The 17,733-nt window shown below is 49.6% G+C and overlaps 1 protein-coding gene across 2 annotated transcripts in view; it reads right to left on the bottom strand.

Annotated features, from left to right (window-relative positions):
• LOC117044312 (cullin-9-like) overlaps positions 1 to 17,733 on the bottom strand; it is a 32,486-nt gene that overhangs the window by 2,631 nt on the left and 12,122 nt on the right. For both annotated transcript variants that reach the window (XM_033144946.1, XM_033144947.1), the window contains exons 7-25: positions 17,183 to 17,558; positions 16,373 to 16,574; positions 14,946 to 15,153; positions 13,611 to 13,804; positions 13,084 to 13,292; positions 10,602 to 10,827; positions 9,468 to 9,573; positions 8,553 to 8,780; positions 7,382 to 7,472; positions 7,113 to 7,284; positions 5,023 to 5,128; positions 3,397 to 3,492; positions 3,121 to 3,296; positions 2,497 to 2,630; positions 2,210 to 2,395; positions 1,809 to 1,924; positions 1,065 to 1,247; positions 534 to 691; positions 88 to 328 (exon numbers count right to left, since the gene is read on the bottom strand). In XM_033144946.1, coding sequence (XP_033000837.1) covers positions 88 to 328; positions 534 to 691; positions 1,065 to 1,247; positions 1,809 to 1,924; positions 2,210 to 2,395; positions 2,497 to 2,630; positions 3,121 to 3,296; positions 3,397 to 3,492; positions 5,023 to 5,128; positions 7,113 to 7,284; positions 7,382 to 7,472; positions 8,553 to 8,780; positions 9,468 to 9,573; positions 10,602 to 10,827; positions 13,084 to 13,292; positions 13,611 to 13,804; positions 14,946 to 15,153; positions 16,373 to 16,574; positions 17,183 to 17,558 — 3,408 coding nt within the window. The remainder of the gene's footprint in view (positions 1 to 87; positions 329 to 533; positions 692 to 1,064; positions 1,248 to 1,808; positions 1,925 to 2,209; positions 2,396 to 2,496; positions 2,631 to 3,120; positions 3,297 to 3,396; positions 3,493 to 5,022; positions 5,129 to 7,112; positions 7,285 to 7,381; positions 7,473 to 8,552; positions 8,781 to 9,467; positions 9,574 to 10,601; positions 10,828 to 13,083; positions 13,293 to 13,610; positions 13,805 to 14,945; positions 15,154 to 16,372; positions 16,575 to 17,182; positions 17,559 to 17,733) is intronic.

Here is a 17,733-nt window from a genome sequence, read left to right as displayed (position 1 = left end):
AGGCAGTGTCAACGGAGGAAGAAAAGGCCTCCTGCGTGGTCCGCAGGGATGGTGCTCTGCCCTGCTGGTCCCTCCTTCGTCTCTCACCTCTCCTTCCGCCATCTCCTCCTCCGCCTCCCAGTTCCCATCCTGGTCGAGTTCCAGCAGGTGCTTGTCCAGCTGCTCCAGCTGGAAGAGGTGGAACTGCTGCTGCTGCTCCTCCAGCTCACTCAGGTTCTTCAGCATCTGCTGGGGGAAACGGTTGGGGAAGCAGAGCCCAATGTGCTCCACCACGGCACACTCCAGCCACGTCTTGCCCTGCGACAGGAGCCGGTCTCCCAGGTAGTACCTGCACAAGAAGAGAGGTCAGACCTTGGTCCCTCCAGCTCAGTATTGGCTACACTGACTGGCAGCGGCTTCAGGCAGGAATATCTCCCTCCTTCCTGGAGACTCAACCCAAGACCTTCTGCATTTACGGCAGCTGCTTCCCCCCCCCCAAGCTCTGGCCCTCCCCTCTACGATTCCACACATCTGTCCCGCGAAGGCCTCCTCACCGGTAGAAGTGCTCAAAGGTGTTGGCCAACTCCAGGCCTGCCAGGAAGAGGACGGGCTCCAGGCTCTGCTGCAGGCGCCGCAAAGTCTCCACGTTGCCAGAGTCCGCCCAGCTCTCCTGGATCCACCGGTCGATGTAGCGGGCAAACTGCTCACTCACCTGTTGGCCACAGAGCAAGAGGCACCAGTTGAAGCAGGGAGAAGAAGCAGGTGGAGCTTCCATGAAGGGAGAGGGGAGGGGAGGGGAGGTGGGCGGAGGGGATTCCTCCCTCCAAACCAGCAGCAACGCCTCCAGGGAAGGGGATGGACAAGTCATCTGGGGAAGATCCCAGAAGGGGAAGCTAGCTGCTCTGTGATGCCAGTGGAGCCAAGCAGGCTCTGAGATGAGGCTACGTTTGACATCCCTGGAGCCGCAAGGGGCAAGGCCGGGCTGCCTGCAGAGCCAGGGGGGAAGTCAGAGGGACAGCTCTGCTCCTTGCAAATGACCTCCCCCATTTCTAGGCCGTGCCCCCCACCCTTCCGCCCTTACTCACATGCATGGCTGTCAGGAAGGAGAGCTGCAGCAGACCCCCTGAGAAGCCGTGGCACAGGGCCAGCATGAAGGACATCTGCTGCCCAAAGAGCTCCTCCATGGCGGTGCGGAGACGCAGGTAGGTGTTGCAGTAGCGCTCCACAAAGTCAGAGGCCTGCCAGGAGGACTCCAGGAACAGCTTCACCTGGGCAGAGGGACGGCAGGAGCACAACAGGGTCAGAGCAACCCACATGCCCGTCTCTGGCTCCCTGGGGCCTGCCTGGAAGTCTTCCTGCTGGCAGTGATGCCTGGCGTTGGATTACGAGAGAGAATGCAGACTGGTTGCCTGTTTATCTCATCATTGGTTGTCAGTCGTCAGGAAAGTCTGTGCATGTGACTGGAACTGGGGCAGAAGTTTCAAAATAAGAACGAGGATCCCACCTAATTTAGCAGCACCTCGCAGAGCTTGGAGCCAGGAAACCCCTTTTCTTGGGAGAGTCTGATCCACACCCAGTCCTGTCCTGCAGCCTCAGCTCTCCCCAAGGCTGCCTTTCCCTTAATAAGCAGGGAAGCAACTGCATGCAAACACAGATATACACGCAGCAGTGAGAACAACGCAGCAGGACTAGTGGATGGTCTGCCATGGAAGATGTGGCCAGGAAGACACCCATTTGCAGCAATGGAGAGTCGCTAAGGCACATCTCACCCTGCTTGGCGTCCCCATTCGCACTCTGGGTGCCGGACCCTGTTCCTCTGCTCCCCCTACCTGCTGCTGGACCACCCCTTTCCAGCACTGGGTGATGCCAGTGGTGCTGCTGGGCTTCTTCACAGCTGCCTTGACAGTCCCAGAGCTCGACTCTTTGTTCTTCCCGTTCTTCCCGTCTGCAAAGTGGGGGTCGTGCGGCGTTATTCACAAGGACCAGAGCACCCAGGCACCCACTTCTGACTATACGGGACCTTGAGGGCTCTCCTCCCTCCCCAGTTCCTCCCCAAGGAAGCCTCTTCCTCCAACGCCACCCCCCTTGCAGCCCCGGACACGACAGACACTCTTCTTGCTCCTGCCAAGGTCTGCCTGGCTCCCAGAGGCTCCCCTGCGATGACCTTCCCACCTCCAATTCGGAAAGGGGACCTGCCCCCCCCCGGGGCAGGGAGTGGGGAGACACTCACTGGATTTCACGGGGGGCTTGAGCTCTTCGGGTTCAGGGCTGCTGGAGTCCACGTGCACCAGCAGGTGGCTCAGGCGCCGGACGCGAGAGTTGAAGATGGCCGCCCGGCTTTTGGCGCTCCGGGACGCCTCCAGGTTCTCCAGGTATTGGCTCAGGAGCCAGGAAAGGGGGCTGATGCCGCTGGGATCTGGAAGGGCAGGAAAGAGTCAACATGGAGGGCTGCTGGGAGAGGGGAGGGGGGGATGGTGTGGCTCCCTGAGGACTTGTGCCAGGAAGGAGATGCCATACCTGGAGTGGTGATGCTCTGCACCAAAGGGCTGATCAGAGCCTCCCAGCAGGTCTTGCCCAGGGCCTGGGCAGCTTCGTCGTCGGGAAGGAAGCGGTCGGCAAAGACCTGCTCGTGGCGCAAGGCACTGTTCAACCTGAAACGGCAAAGGGGTGGAGGGTCAGCTGCTGACGGGTGACGCTTAGAGGCCTTTGGAGGTCAGGGACAAATGGGCTGAGTAGCAATGCATACACAGGGTGCAGGAGCTTGAACAACATGAAACCCAGCCAGATGGGTGGGGTATAAATAATAAAATTATTATTAATTATTATTATTAATTATCATCATCATCATCATTAAGATGCAAGGGGAGAGGAGCAGGATGGATCTCTTCCAGCAGCGTTTCCCAAACTTGGGTCTCCAGCTGTTCTTAGACTACAACTCCCATCATCCCTAGTAAGCAGGACCAATGGTCAGGGATGATGGGAATTGTAGTCCATCAACAGACCCTGTCTTGGGGTAAGCGTGGGAAGGGCTGGGAATGTGGACCCCCTCCCACCGCAAGAGGGAGACCCCTCCCTGCCCCACAGGACACCCCTGCCCCTCCCCACCTGCAGCCCCAGGGAAAGGGCAAGAGAGGCACAGACCTGCTGAAGAGCTGCAGCAGCTGCATCCGGTCTTCTGAGATTTCCTGGCACCAGGTGTGCGCCTTGGTGGTGTAGAAGAGGTACGTGCGCCGGCACAGCTGCTCCTTGAAGATGGGCCAGAAGGTGGGCTTGGGACCCAGCACCTCGATGCCCCGCACGCGAGTGTCAATGCCCCCCTGAGGACGACACAAACCTTCCCAGTGAAATCAAGGCAGCACCTGTGGGGAGGGCCCACCAGAACACGGCAAAAGGTGCACAGTCCGGCCTGCCTCCTACCTGCTGACAGCGCTTGATCTTGATCTGTATGATGGGCCAGAAGCAGTTCATGTTCTCCAGGAGGATCACTCTGCTGGCCGATGGCGGGACAGTCACCTTTGGGCAGGAAAGGAGAAGATGCTGCTTGGATTTGTCATTGTGAAGATGCCTCTCTATCACAGAGGAGGAGAAAAGGGGCAGGGAGGCCCTAATGTTGCCTTTGCTCTCTTCTTCCCTCCCACTGGGTTGCTGGTGTCAATTGCCTCTGTATGTGTTTGTGTATCTGTACTTTGTACAATACTTTTGTAAGTTGTGCATCTCAATTTGATCCTTTTATCTGGGTTTTTCTATGTATTGTGCAATTTTATGCACCGTGACTTGCTGTTATTTTTTATTGATGATGGTTTAGAAATTATTTATTGTAATTATCAAGAGCGAATTCCCGTTTAATTATTGTTTGCTGGCGTTCAATTTCATTGTGCAAGTTTTAAAGTTGTGTGTTTCTTATCGTGACTGTTTTCAGATCGGGTCAGATTGTTTTAAGGGGCGTGATCTTCGTTGTGTGTTTCTTGTTTCTTCAGCTTGTGGTACAGAAAGGTGGGGTGCTAATTAAAAATGAAATGAAATGAAATTTTAAACGTCCTCCGGATGCTGCTTGGAAGCACAACTCCCATCATCCCTGATAACTGGAGGGATGCTTGCTGGGGCTGATGGGAGCTGCTGTTCAGCAACCCCTGGAGGACCAAATGTCCCCTGCTCCTGGTCCACTCCGACTGGCAGCAGCTCTCAGCCAAAGGTCTTTCCTATCGCCTGATGAAACCTTTAAAGCCCTAAACGGCTTTGGTCCAGTATACCTGAAGGAGTGTATCCACCCCCATCATTCTGCCCAGACACTGAGGTCCAGTGCCAAGGGTCTTCTGGAAGTTACCTCACTGCGAGAAGTGAGGTTACAGGGAACCAGGCAGAGGGCCTTCTCGGTAGTGGCACCCGCCCTGTGGAACGCCCTCCTATCAGATGTCAAAGAGAAAAACAACTACAGTGGTACCTCTGGTTAAGAACTTAATTCATTCTGGAGGTCCGTTCTTAACCTGAAACTGTTCTTAACCTGAAGCACCACTTTAGATAATGGGGCCTCCTGCTGCCGCTGCGCCTCCAGAGCACAATTTCTGTTCTTATCCTGAAGCAAAGTTCTTAACCCGAAGCGTTATTTCTGGGTTAGCGGAGTCTGTAACCTGAAATGTATGTAACCTGAGGTACCACTGTACCAGACTTTTAGAAGACATCTGAAGGCAGCCCTGTTTAGGGAAGCTTTTAATGTTTAATAGATTATTGTATTTTAACATTCTGTTGGAAGCTGCCCAGAGTGGCTGGGGAAACCCAGCCAGATGGGCGGGGTATAAATAATATATTATTATTATTATTATTACTATTCCTCCTTTGAACCAGAGACTAACCTTCTGGATGCAAGGCATGCATCCTCCACCACTTAGCCTACACTCCTTCCCCCTTGAAGCTGTGCTAACAAAGGCAAAACCTTGTCAAGTGTGGTGCGCATCTCAGAGCCAGGAGCCCTTCCGTGGCACAGGGAAGAGCTTGAGGCTCTCGAGTCTCTAGCCATGGAAGCACCTTTCAGGCTGAAGCACTGACCGTATTGAGCTTGACGCTGACGCTGGCTGCGCTCTCCCCTCCCAAGACCATAATACGCGCTGGCATGTAGCTGGAATCCTCGCTGGTCACCAACAGAGACATCTGCCTGTGCAGGGAGAGAGCAGGGGCTTCAGAGCAAAACCCAGGCCTCCTGTTGAGAGCCTGGGACCTTTTCAGAAAAAGGCAGGAGACCACGTCTGCCTCGTTCCACGAGAACCAACATGTTCACACATTCCTGGCGCAACAAGAAACTTGGATCTCTATGCCTGGCATCCAACCATCTTTATTTTATTTTTTTTTTGTATTAAATTTTCTGTTTCACAATTTAGAATATTCATTTAGGCAACCTTAAAATATCAATGACTTCCCTTCTTCTCTTTCCATGGTTCATTTTGCACAGCATAAATCCCTGCATATCTTTATATAAACTAAACCATTCAGTATTCCATTGTTACTTCCATCAAAACTTATTTACACTGTTGAGTTTATCTTAATGCTGCCTCTGGCTCACAGTTAAGAAATCTCAACTCATTTGAAAATAACCATGTTAAACTGCGGAAAGGGATTAAGAAAGAGCTGGAGATTTGGGAGAGAATGAAGCTCTCCCTGCTGGGCAGAATCTCAGCTATCAAAATAAATCTATTTCCCAGGATGCTGTTTTTTTTATTCCAATCAATACCAACTGTAAATAATGCAGGCTGCTTCAAGGAGTGGAAGAAGGATATTTCTAAATTCATCTGGCAGGGAGGGAAAGCCAAGAATTAAACATAAAATTTTGATAGACATATTTTGGTTGTTTGTTTGTTTATTAGATTGATATGCCGCAAGAGATCACAAGATCTCAGGGCAGTTCGCAAGATACAAGGTTAAAGCAACAAATAAACAGTTAGAACAAAAACAACAAAACAATAACCCCCTCTCCACTACACAGATTTAAGAGGCCAAGGAATATTAATCAGCCAAAGGCCTGGTTTGAAGAGAAATGTTTCTGCCTGGCGCCTAAAGGTATGTAAGGAAGGGGCCAGGCAAATCTCCCTGGGGAGAGCATTCCACCAAGAGCCACTGCAGAAAAGGCCTGTTCTCGTGTTGCCGCCCTTCAGACTTCACGTGGAGGAGACGCATGAAGAAGGGCCTCAGATGATGAAAGCAGAGTCTGGGGTGGTTTATATGGGAAGAGGCAGCCCTTTTACCGACCTATTACTGAGTGTCTTCCAAAACACCCACAGAATAAAGGAGAAAATCCATCTGGAGATCTCCAGTGGGGATTATTTTTACCACATTTCTTTAAACACACCTCTTTGAGCAAACTGGCAGAAATGCCACCCCTTAGACTACTGCAATGCGCTCTACATGGGGCTGCCTTTGAAGGTGACCCGGAAACTGCAACTAATCCAGAATGTGGCAGATAGACTGGTGACTGGGAGCAGCCGCCGAGACCACATAACACCGGTCTTGAAAGACCTACATTGGCTCCCAGTACGTTTCCGAGCACAATTCAAAGTGTTGGTGCTGACCTTAAAACTCATAGAATCATAGAGTTGGAAGAGACCACAAGGGCCATCCAGTCCAACCCCCTGCCAAGCAAGTCCTAAATGGCCTTGGCCCAGTATACCTGAAGGAGTGTCTCCACCCCCATCGTTCTGCCCGGACACTGAGGTCCAGCGCCGAGGGCCTTCTGGCGGTTCTCCTCACTGCGAGAAGTGAGGTTACAGGGAACCAGGCAGAGGGCCTTCTCGGTAGTGGCACCCGCCCTGTGGAATGCCCTCCCATCAGATGTCAAGGAAATAACTATCTGACTTTCAGAAGACATCTGATGGCAGCCCTGTTTAGGGAAGTTTTTAATGTTTGATGTTTTATCACTTTATTGTTGTTATTATTATTAATATTAATATTCTGTTGGGATACACCCAGAGTGGCTGGGGAAACCCAGCCAGATGGGTGGGGTATAAATTATTATTATTATTATTATTATTATTATTATTATTATTATTACCACCCTCAACTATTACAACAGCAAGAAAAGCCCTTTTCCCATCAGACCCAAGCCCCAGATCTCATCTCCCTACAAGTCCCTGCTTATGTATACTCACCGGATTACGACCCCACGATGCATATAGATATTGATATGGTGGGAGGTGCTGTTGCCATTAGACTCCCAGTAGGTTTTGGGGTTCCCGTCTGTCAGCTTGCTGGCTTGCTGAGGGTTGGAGGAGACTTCCACCCTCTCCCAACACTTGCTGTCCTTGACCTCCGTGCTGCAGCCTGAGCAAAGAAGAAATGACCCTGGGCTTGGTACAAATGGCCAGAGCCGTAAAAGGAATGAGACGTCGACAGCTCTGAAGGCTAAAAGGACACTCACCTTGGCAAAGACTGTGCAAGAACACGTCAAAGAATGGGATGTTGATAGGCTGGTGAGTCTGCCTGTGTTCTTCTACTTGACCCAGAACCACCTGTGCATTTGGGAGTGGAGGGAAGAGGAGAAAGAGGGCGAAGAGACACCCAACGTATTAAAGGGCATTAAGAAGGCAGAGCTAGCTTTATGGAAGCTCAAGGTGGACAACTCCCTATGCAGCTTAGGACCAGCATAAGATGGATACTGAGAAGCTGGAAAGTGTGCAGAGGAAGGTGACCAAGATAACACAGGGTTTGGAAACCAAGCCCTGTGAGGAATGGTCGAAGGAGCAGGGCATGTTTAACCTGGAAAAGAGGAGACTGACTGGAGATACGATAGCCATCTTCAGGTATCTCAAGGGCTGTCACATGGAAGATGGAGCAAGCTTGTTTCCTCCTGCTTCGGAGGGTAGGATTCCAACCAGCGGCTTCAAGTTACAAGAAAGGACTAAACATTCCGACAGTAAGCGCTGTCCGACAGTGGAACAGATTCCCATGAGAGTTGGTGGACTCTCTTTCCTTGAGGGCATTTAAGCAGAGGTTGGATGGCCGTAGGAAGCGATTCATAAATTAAATTTATTATTATTATTATTAATGCTATTATTCTATTATTAATAATAATCAGGCAAACTTGGCCATCCAGCTGTTTTGGGACACCAACTCCCATCATCCCTAGCTAACAGGACCAGAGGTCAGGGATGATAGGAATTGTAGTCCCAAAACAGCTAGAGGGCCAAGTTTGGCCATGCCTGATCTAGTCCAATAGCATCCAATGCAGGAATCTTTTGCCCAACGTGGGGCTTGAACCCACAACCCTGAGATCGAGAGTCTCATGCTCTACCAACTGAGCTGGAAGAAGCCCAAGACTCAGAAGCTGTTTGGGGAGGATGACTCCTTCCTTCCTTCCTTAAGGAATTTTTTAATCCTGCCCTTCCCTCCCGAAGAAGGCCAGGACAGCAATGACCACAAGCAAGGCAAAGCTTCCATGACATTTCTTCCTGTTTCCCCAATACATTTGCATGGTTTTTTCTCCATGCAAAGCAGCCAATGCTCAAGGCAGCACCGAATCTGCAAGCGACTCTGCTCCACCTGGCCTGCACTCCCAAGCTACATTCCCCACAAAAGGTACCGGGATTTACCTGGATGCAGCCAGCCAGGATGCTGGCGGTCATCTTCTTATACAGGCCGGCATACTTCTCGCACTTGCTCACGAGGTCCCCCAGTTCCGTCACCCGTGGGAGACCGGAGCCATGCTTCTCCACGACTTTGGCCAAGGCTTCCTCGGTACGCAGGCAGCACATGGAAACGGCACAGTCTCTGTCCAGGGTTGCCAAGTGATGGAGGAAATCAATGGACTCCTGGACAACCTGCAGGCAAAGGGAGGAATATAAAAGCATATCAGGAATTTATAATAAATAAATAAACACAACAAGTAAGTAAGGTAAAGGTAAAGGGACCCCTGACCATTATGTCCAGTCGTGTCCGACTCTGGGGTTGCGGTGCTCATCTCACTTTACTGGCCGAGGGAGCCGGCGTACAGCTTCCGGGTCATGTGGCCAGCATGACTAAGCCGCTTCTGGCAAAGCAGCGCAGCGCACAGAAATGCAGTTTAGCTTCCCGCCGGAGCGGTACCTATTTATCTACTTTAACTCTGATGTGCTTTCAAACTGCTAGGTTGGCAGGAACAGGGACCGAGCAATGGGAGCTCACCCCGTTGCGGGGATTCGAACCGCCGAACTTCTGATCGGGAAGCCCTAGGCTCTGTGGTTTAGACCACAACGCCACCCGCATCCCAAAACAAGTAAGTAATTTGCATAAAAATGCTGAGATCACTTTTTTCTTTAAAAAATCACCGTTCACAAATAAAGCTTAGGAAAAGAAGGCACTAAGTGGACTTTTTACTTTTAGTGGGAAAGTTCCATTTAAATAATCACCATCTGTTCAACAAATTCCATAGAACGTCTGCGACGTATGAGACTGGATCACAGAACATGCTCCAAGATCCCGGGTAGTTCTTCCTCCCACCTCCCTCCCCACCGATTCTTCCTCCCTACCTCTTGATCATTTAGGTGGGCACTCATGGAAGACAAGCAAGACTCAATGCACTTATGCCAGGGCACCGAGTCTTCCCAGGAACTGCCCAGAAACTTGTTCAAAAGCCTGGAGCAAAGAAGAGAGAAGAGGAGGAGGGAAAGTTCTGAAAAGAGACACGTTAAAAGCAACAGCTGAGCTCCTCCAAAGTGATCGCTCCAGACTACAACGCAAGACCCTGCCAACAATAATCTTGCGATGCAAAAGCAAACTGCCTTGAAACCACCCAAAATTAATTATCTACTTTCTTTCATGCTTCTGATTTCCTTTATATCATTAGTCTCCTTCATATTATTATTCACATGCACAGCTTGGCACTCTCTCCGGAGTTCTAGTTTGGGATAAGGAATGGCAATGCTCTGCATATGTCATGCATCGCGACACATTTCCCTCTGGTTGAGAAAGTGTCGGGTTTTTTAAGCAGTCAACGTGCTTTTTTGATTTATCCTGGTGTCTGCATTCCCCATTGAAATAACATTCAGTGCCTATAAAAGTCACAAAACGATTGCAGAGCTCAACTAAACATACTGATTGGCTGGGCTTTTGTTGTTGTTGTAGTAATAATAATAATAATAATAATAATAATAATAATAATAATAATAATAATTTATTATGTATACCCCGCCCATCTGCAATAATCTATTAAACATTAAAAGCTTCCCTAAACAGGGCTGCCTTCAGATGTCTTCTAAAAGTCTGGTAGTTGTTTTTCTCTTTGACATCTGGTGAGAGGGCGTTCCACAGGGCGGGTGCCACTACCGAGAAGGCCCTCTGCCTGGTTCCCTGTAACTTGGCTTCTCACAGTGAGGGAACCGCCAGAAGGCCCTCGGCACTGGACCTCAGTGTCCGGGCAGAACAATGGGGGTGGACACGCTCCTTCAGGTATATTGGACCGAGGCCGTTTGTTTGTTCCCAAATGGTTGCGAAGGACTTGTACACTTCTCATCCATTTCCCCAAAGTCCGTGTTGGCTTTTGCAAATGTCGGTCTTGCCCCATTTACAAGGCGAGAGAGGTACGATGGCCTCCCAGCCTTCGGGGTGAGCGCAACTCTCTTGGGTCAACATGGTAAGCCGGCATCAAACTACGTGAGCCGTACCTTAACGTTCCGAGCAGCACGTGCTTCTCAGATCCCAGTGGCACCAAGTCTTTGAGCAGAAGTACGTCTGCCAGAAACTCACAGCTGTTTCCCACGGGGAAGGCACCCTGACCACAAATGCAGCCCTCCAGAGCCATCACCATCTCCTTGCAAACACTGCTGGTGTGCAGACTGCTCAGCAGTTTGGGAACATCGATGTCCTTCAGGCCAAAGGAGGCTGCAGAGACTGGTTGGTTGGGGAGGGAAGACATTTCGAAGGGCAGAGCTTAGAACTTTGCCCTTGAATAACAACAACAACAACAACAACAACAACAACAACAACAACAACAATAATTTTATTTATACCCAGCCCATCTGGCTGGGTTTCCCCAGCCACTCTGGGCAGCTTACAGCATAATTAAAACCATAATAAAAACACCAAGCGTTACGGGGCTGCCTTCAGATGTCTTCTAAAAGTTGTGCTATTCTTTATCTCCTTGACATCTGAAGGGGCGGGGTGGGGGTGTTCCACAGGGAGGACGCCACTACCTTGTCCTGAAGTTGTTTTGTTTTTATCTTTCCAGAAACCTTCTTAACTTCTGGAACCAAAGGGTGGCAATTCAACACCCTGTCAGTGCAAGAATTTCCACCCAGTGCACCCTCTCCAAATCTGCCCCAGAGGGTTGTGAGAACCCTTAACGCAGATTTTTTTTGGGGGGGGCAGTTCATGGGGAGAAAGAAGGGAATGTTCTCTTGTGCAAATAGAAATCCTTGTGCTGACGAAATGCTCACACAGCTCTACTTTGGATACATCCCATTTTTATTTATCTATTTAAAAAAAAAAAAACTCCCGCCTCCAGGGCACGAGCGATGCTGGTTTATCGGTTTATCGCATAATGCACATTCAAGTATGTGTTTTGGGGGTTGCTTGATACAGAGAACAGTAAATGATTATATTATTATATGCAGAGTGAGGATGAGCAATTCTACACTATGCTGCTTTCTGACTTCTTTTACATTGATAATGTTTTTATGGCTATGGATACTGTTTATGTACTTGGGGCCTTTTCATGTAAATTGTTTGATTATTATTTTTTGCTGTGCTTGTGTGTGTGTGCACGCACACACACATACACGAATCTCTCTCTCTCTTTCACACCCACCCACCCACCCACACACACGAATCTCTAACTCTCTCTTTCACACACACATACCACACACACATATACATGAATCTCTCTCTCTCTCTTTCACACACACACACACACACACACACACACACACGGTGAACCGTTTCAAAGTTTCCAGATAAGTGGGGCGAAAGATATAGGACATAATATTATGATGGATGACTGGGAGGGATTGTGGCAAAAAGGTATTAAATTCACTGCTTGTCACAGTTTAAGAGAAAATATAATGAAAATGGTTTACAGATGGTATTTGACACCAGTTAAGATGGCCAGGATGAATACCAAAATGTCAGATGTATGTTGGAAATGTAAACATGCGAAAGGTACCTTTTTTCATATGTGGTGGTTGTGCCCAGCGGTAAATGCTTTCTGGGATAAGATTTATAATGAACTCAAGAAGGTAATGAAAGTTACCTTTTGTAAGAAACCAGAGGCATTCCTTCTGAGCATAACTAATGAAGAGATACCCAGTCAGGATAGAGTGTTTTTTATGTATGCCACAACAGCAGCTAGAATTTTATTGGCAAGAACATGGAAAGGCGAAGAGATACCAACGGTGGAAGAATGGCAGATGAAGATGATGGAATACATGGAACTCGCAGAACTGACCGCCGGAATCCGGGACCAGAGGGAGGAGAAGGTGTCACGGGATTGGAAGAAATTCAAAGACTATCTAGTTAAATCAGTAAAATTGAATATTTGAGCAGAATTAAATAGAATAGCGGCTTTAGCAGGTATATGTTAGACAAAAGTGTTAGTAAGATATTTTTGTGTGAAAGATTTAATTGTTAGAAAATGTGTTAAGATTTGGTGTTTAAGTTAAGATATGGTTAAGTAAAGCAAAGCGCATTAAAAATTGAGCAAATGTGAATAGAATAAGATATAAAAGCTACCCAGAAGATATATATGATTTTGATAAGTGGTGGACTCTCCTTCCTTGGAGGTTTTTAATCAGAGCTTGGATGGCCATCTGTCATGGATGCTTTAGCTGGGATTCCTGCATTGCAGGGGGTGGGACCAGTTGACCCTTGGGGTCCCTTCCAACTCTACGATTCTATGATAAACGGTGTATCAATTAATGATAAAAAAATATTACTGAAAAATGAAAATTTAAGGCAGCGCGGTAGCATCCGTGCGTGACAAACTAAAGTCAAAAGGAAGAAATGTCCTGTGCCACAGAGAGGAGAGGCAGCACCCTCTTGGCTCAAAGGTCTTCAGGCCCACAAGGAAGGAGAGCACAGGGTTACTGCGGCTAATGGAGAGCGTTCACCCTCCAGCCAAGATCCATCCTGAAAGCCTCAGCCACGTCATACCTGCGTTCTCCTGGCTCAAGGGCAGCTTATGTCCAGCCAAGCGGCTGAGCACTATCCGAGCCAGCCTCTTGTTGGAGCTCTGGCTGGCTTGGCAGCAGCTCCGCAGGACTGCGTGGAGGTCACATTTTTCCAGCTGCTCCACCAGGCCCTTGTGGTAGTCGATCAATCGGTTGAGCACCAGAAGCCCATTCCGAACTGCTGCCGAGGACCTGGGGGAAGACGGCAAAGGGAACCTGCCTTGAGAGGCTGGGGGGAAGGAAGTGGGATCTCTCCTTCTTTAGAGGGTCTTCAGCAGAGGCTGCACAGCCGCCTCTCGGGGGTGTCATAGTGGGTTTGCTGCATCAGCAGAGGATTGGGCTAAATTACCTTCAAAAGGTCCCTTTCAACTCTATAATTCCATGAGGCAGAATAGAACTCATGCTCCTGCAGGACTTTCCACCCCAGAAGGACTTTCCACCCTCCTTATAATTTGAAAGCGTCAGATACGAACGCTCCTTTGCCTCGCCCAGATTCCCCCTTGACCTTACCCAGGCGTGCTCAGCATCTTCTCGATCGCAGCAGGGACGGCGCAGAGCAAATTGCCAGGGACCTTGCTGGAAGCCGGACCGACGCCGGCGAAGATCTCTTGCATTGCCTGGGCATCTGAGGGTTTCAGAGGGTAGTGCTTCTCACAGCCTCCTGGTAGCTCACAGTTCCCAGCTCCCAACAGTATCTTCAACGCCTGGGGGACAAAGACAGCAGCTGAATGGCAAGGAATAAAGCAGGGAGAGGAGAACCTCCCCACCATCTCTCCTCTCTTCAATCTAACAGATCACAGCAGGGGCATCTCATCTTTGTAAACACGTCAGGTTGGTGTTTTATCAGGGACGGGATCTTTTTCCGGTGGCGTATTTGTAGATCACTCTCCCCTTAAGATTTGTGCCAACCCCCTTCGCTTTGGATGGCTTTAAACACAGCCGGGAAGACTTGTTTGTTTCAATTGTATGGAGAAAAGTCTTCCCTCTCCCTCTCATTGGCTCTAGCACTCATGCATACTCAACGAAACTGCATGCTGGAAGATAAAAGGAAGCCCTTCTTCAGGCAGCACATAGTTAAAACCACGCAACTCGCTCCCAACGGCAGGCAGTGCTAGAAGCCTTCAAAAGAGAATTAGACCACTTCAGGGAGGGGAGGGCTGTCAATGGCTACCAGCCACGGTCCTCTGAACGCCTGTTGCTGGGAATCACAGGAAGGGGAAATGCTCTTGCCCTCGGGTCCTGCCCGTGAATTTCCCACAAGCACCCATTTGACCACTGTGAGAACAGGATGCTGGACTAGATGGGCCACTGGCCTGATCCAGCAGGCTCTTATTTAGCTTCTCCCTGAATGTCTTTATACTGACGTGCCGCTGCACCTGCTGTTCAGTTTTTAACTTTGTCCTGCTGCTTATTCCCCTTGAAAAGGACTTTGTCCTTGGGGGGGGGGGGATAAAAATGCTTCAAACACAAAAATTAAGCCTCTCTCCTTGGAGGAATGGCGAACTGTAAGTTCAGTAGACCAGTGGCTTCCAATTAGCGATCCGGTTTTTTAAAAAGCTAAGTTGAAACCGTTGATACCTCTGTGGTTGGTTGTGTTATGTGAATGGTGCCGCGATACCCTCCAAAACATGTCCCAGCACAAAACGAGACACACGTCTTCTGGGCTGCGCTCACATACGAGTCACGTGATCTGCAAGAGTCACGTGATCTGCATGGCGCCCAGAAACGGAATGTACCAGGCAGTCAAAGGGTGCGTGCCGCAGACCAGCAACTGGAAACCACTGCAATGCACATTCATGAAATGACATTGCACCCAAACCATACAGCATACGACAGGAAACGTACCGCTAAGCCGGCCTGCTGCACCGATGCAGACGCGGAGTGCTTCTGCATGCATTGTAGCACGGAGCGCAACCCCCCTCCGAGGGCGAAGAGGACCCGCCAGTCATACTTGGCCATGAACCTGCGCAGCATCTGTAGTGCCAACACCACCACCAGCTTCTCCTCCACTCGGTGACTTAGCAGCTCCACCAGCAGCCTCCCCGTTTTCTCCCTGTGGGCAGCAGAAGGGGCAAGTCATCGCAGGAGCCTGGCCCCTCAATAGAAGGCTGGAGACCAGGCCCCAAGCACACATAACCAGGCAAGGCAAATACATCTTGCTACTGAACAGGAAACAACTTGTCAATATATAACTTGTTGGTGATGCCAACTCTGGGAGGGAGAGGCACTGTCCAGATGGTACCCGGCCCATGGCAGGGCCTTTTCAGGGGTGGTTCCCCGCAGTTGCGGAATCCCCCTCCCTAGTGAGGTGTTCCTATCTCCGTCATTATTCCAGGAGGAATTTGAAAGCATCCCTGTTTTCCCAGTAATTTGGTGGGCTGAACGGAGGAGTGTTTTTAATTGTGATTGCTTTTAGGATGGTTTCAGCTGTGACCGCTTTAGACATTTTTTTATCATAATTTGTTTTTAGACCGCTTTAGAATGTGCTTTCTTCATTTTTCTTTTTTAAATCCTGTATCTGTTTGCTGCCCATGGGCTCCTTGGGGGAGGCAGGGTGGGATATAAATTAAATAAATAATAATAACAATAACAATAACAGAAAAATAAGCTGTAACTGAGGATCTAGAGCTCGGTTCGATTGGATCAAAATCCTGCCTATGTTTCCATCTGCTTACAATGGTCTCCTAAGTAACTTGCAAATTTTTCCCATTCTTTTATAAAGATTTTGTCCTCTTGGTTTCTGAGTTTCCCAGTCAGTATTGCCATCTTGGCATAGTCCATCAGCTTGGTTTGCCATTCTTCTCTGGTAGGGACTATATATCTGAGTTTCTGACACTGCTGGGGTGGGGTGTCAAATGTTGCTGGGGACCAGGGGAAAAGGGCCTCAACCCTGATGTAGATGTTACTGAGCTAGATGAAGAAGAAGAAGAAGAGTTTGGATTTGATAGCCCACTTTTCACTACCCAAAGGAGTCTCAAAGTGGCTAACATTCTCCTTTCCCTTCCTCCCCGACAACCAACACTCTATGAGGTGAGTGGGGCTGAGAGACTTCAGAGAAGTGTGACTAGCCCAAGGTCACCCAGCAGCTGCATGCGGAGGAGCGGAGGCGCGAACCCGGTTCACCAGATTACGAGTCTACCGCTCTTAACCACTACACCACACTGGCTCTCAATGAAAGAATGTCCTGACTCAGTTTCCTTACTATGCCCAGAACCTGCGGTAAGCAGTGGACATTAAAGAAAGAAAGAAAGAAAGAGGAGACCAGAACTGACCTTCTGGAGAGCTCACACTCCATCCTGGCGACATGCTTCTCTTGCCTCTCTCGCTCAAGGTCTTCCTCCAAGATGCCTATGACGAATCTGAGACCAGCCATCTGCTGCTCGGCATCACAGCTGGGCTTCTGGATCATCTCCAAGGCATCGGAGAGCTGCTCGATGGTGCTCTTCTTCCCGACCAGCTTCACACTGCAGAAAGCTGATCAACAGATCTATCAGCACAATGGTCCTTCGGTCAGTTTCATCTGAGCATCCTCGCACCCGCTTGCTCCTCCTCAAGTCACCCACAGCACACACAAAACCTTTTTGTCCCTAGAAGCTTTCCCTAGCATTCCTTTTCTCCCCTTCCCACCGGATGTGGCGATAAGAAGCTACCCGGGCAATTATCAAACCAGAAACTTGATCGTGTTCTCGGGGTTGTGGGTTCAAGCCCCACGTTGGGCAAATGTGTCTTGCACACCGCCTTCCCACTGGTTAAGGTAAGAACGACCGAGCTAGACCTGACAAGCAACACAAGGCTGCTGCTGCAGGGAAAAGTAGGCCTCACTCCAGAAGCCTAATAAAAAAAAAATCCCCTTTGCTGCTATGTTCTGCTTTTCTGCCCTCCTCAGCCAGTGATGTAGGGCAGGAATGGGGAAATACAAAATGCTGTGATGGTACAAGCTCAGCTACACAAATGTTATAGAGAGCGAGGGGGACTCAATACAAGTCTCTCGTTTTTGGTGGTTCCTGCCGTTACATCTAGTTTAGTCCAAGGCAAAGTCTCTTGACCGCAAAGTTAAGTCCCGGTGTCTGCCAGTTACTTACCTTTGGCTTTCTCATCCAGCGTGTCTGGGTAAGAAAGTCCTTCCACTCTGAGGAGCTCATGAACCAGCTGGGTGTCTGTTTTCTCTTCCGAGGATGGAGCTGGAGAAGGCGCTTCGGCAGACAGCGAGTCCTCCTCTGTCTTTTTGGACGCCGTGGCTTTGGAAAGGCCACCACACTTCGCAGGGGCCATGTCCACCTTTTGGCCATCCTGCTCTGTCCCTCCTTCGCTGGAGGAATACTTGAGATAGACGTGGGAGCTGCGCAGGTCACTTTGGGCGTTGCCCTGGCAGCGCCTGCTCAGGAACTGCAGCACTTTCTGAGCTAGCTCTACGGACACAGACAGCGGGATCAGGCCTTCTTCGTCTAGCTCTGGCAGCTTGAAATACAGAGAGAAAGATTTGATGTACAGAGCCCCCGTTGCAGCCCATGTTCCCAATTACAACCGCCGTCAAAACAAAGGCAAACAAAATCGAGAGACTTGGGGGTAATCGCTGATTCAACCTTGATACTAGAGAAGGGCGTCGGCAATTTTTTTTAGCCGCGGGCCGGTC

The sequence above is a fragment of the Lacerta agilis genome, chromosome 3 (genome assembly GCF_009819535.1).
Source record: "Lacerta agilis isolate rLacAgi1 chromosome 3, rLacAgi1.pri, whole genome shotgun sequence".
Lineage (NCBI taxonomy): Eukaryota > Metazoa > Chordata > Lepidosauria > Squamata > Lacertidae > Lacerta > Lacerta agilis.
This window is presented reverse-complemented; position numbering and strand designations above follow the sequence as displayed.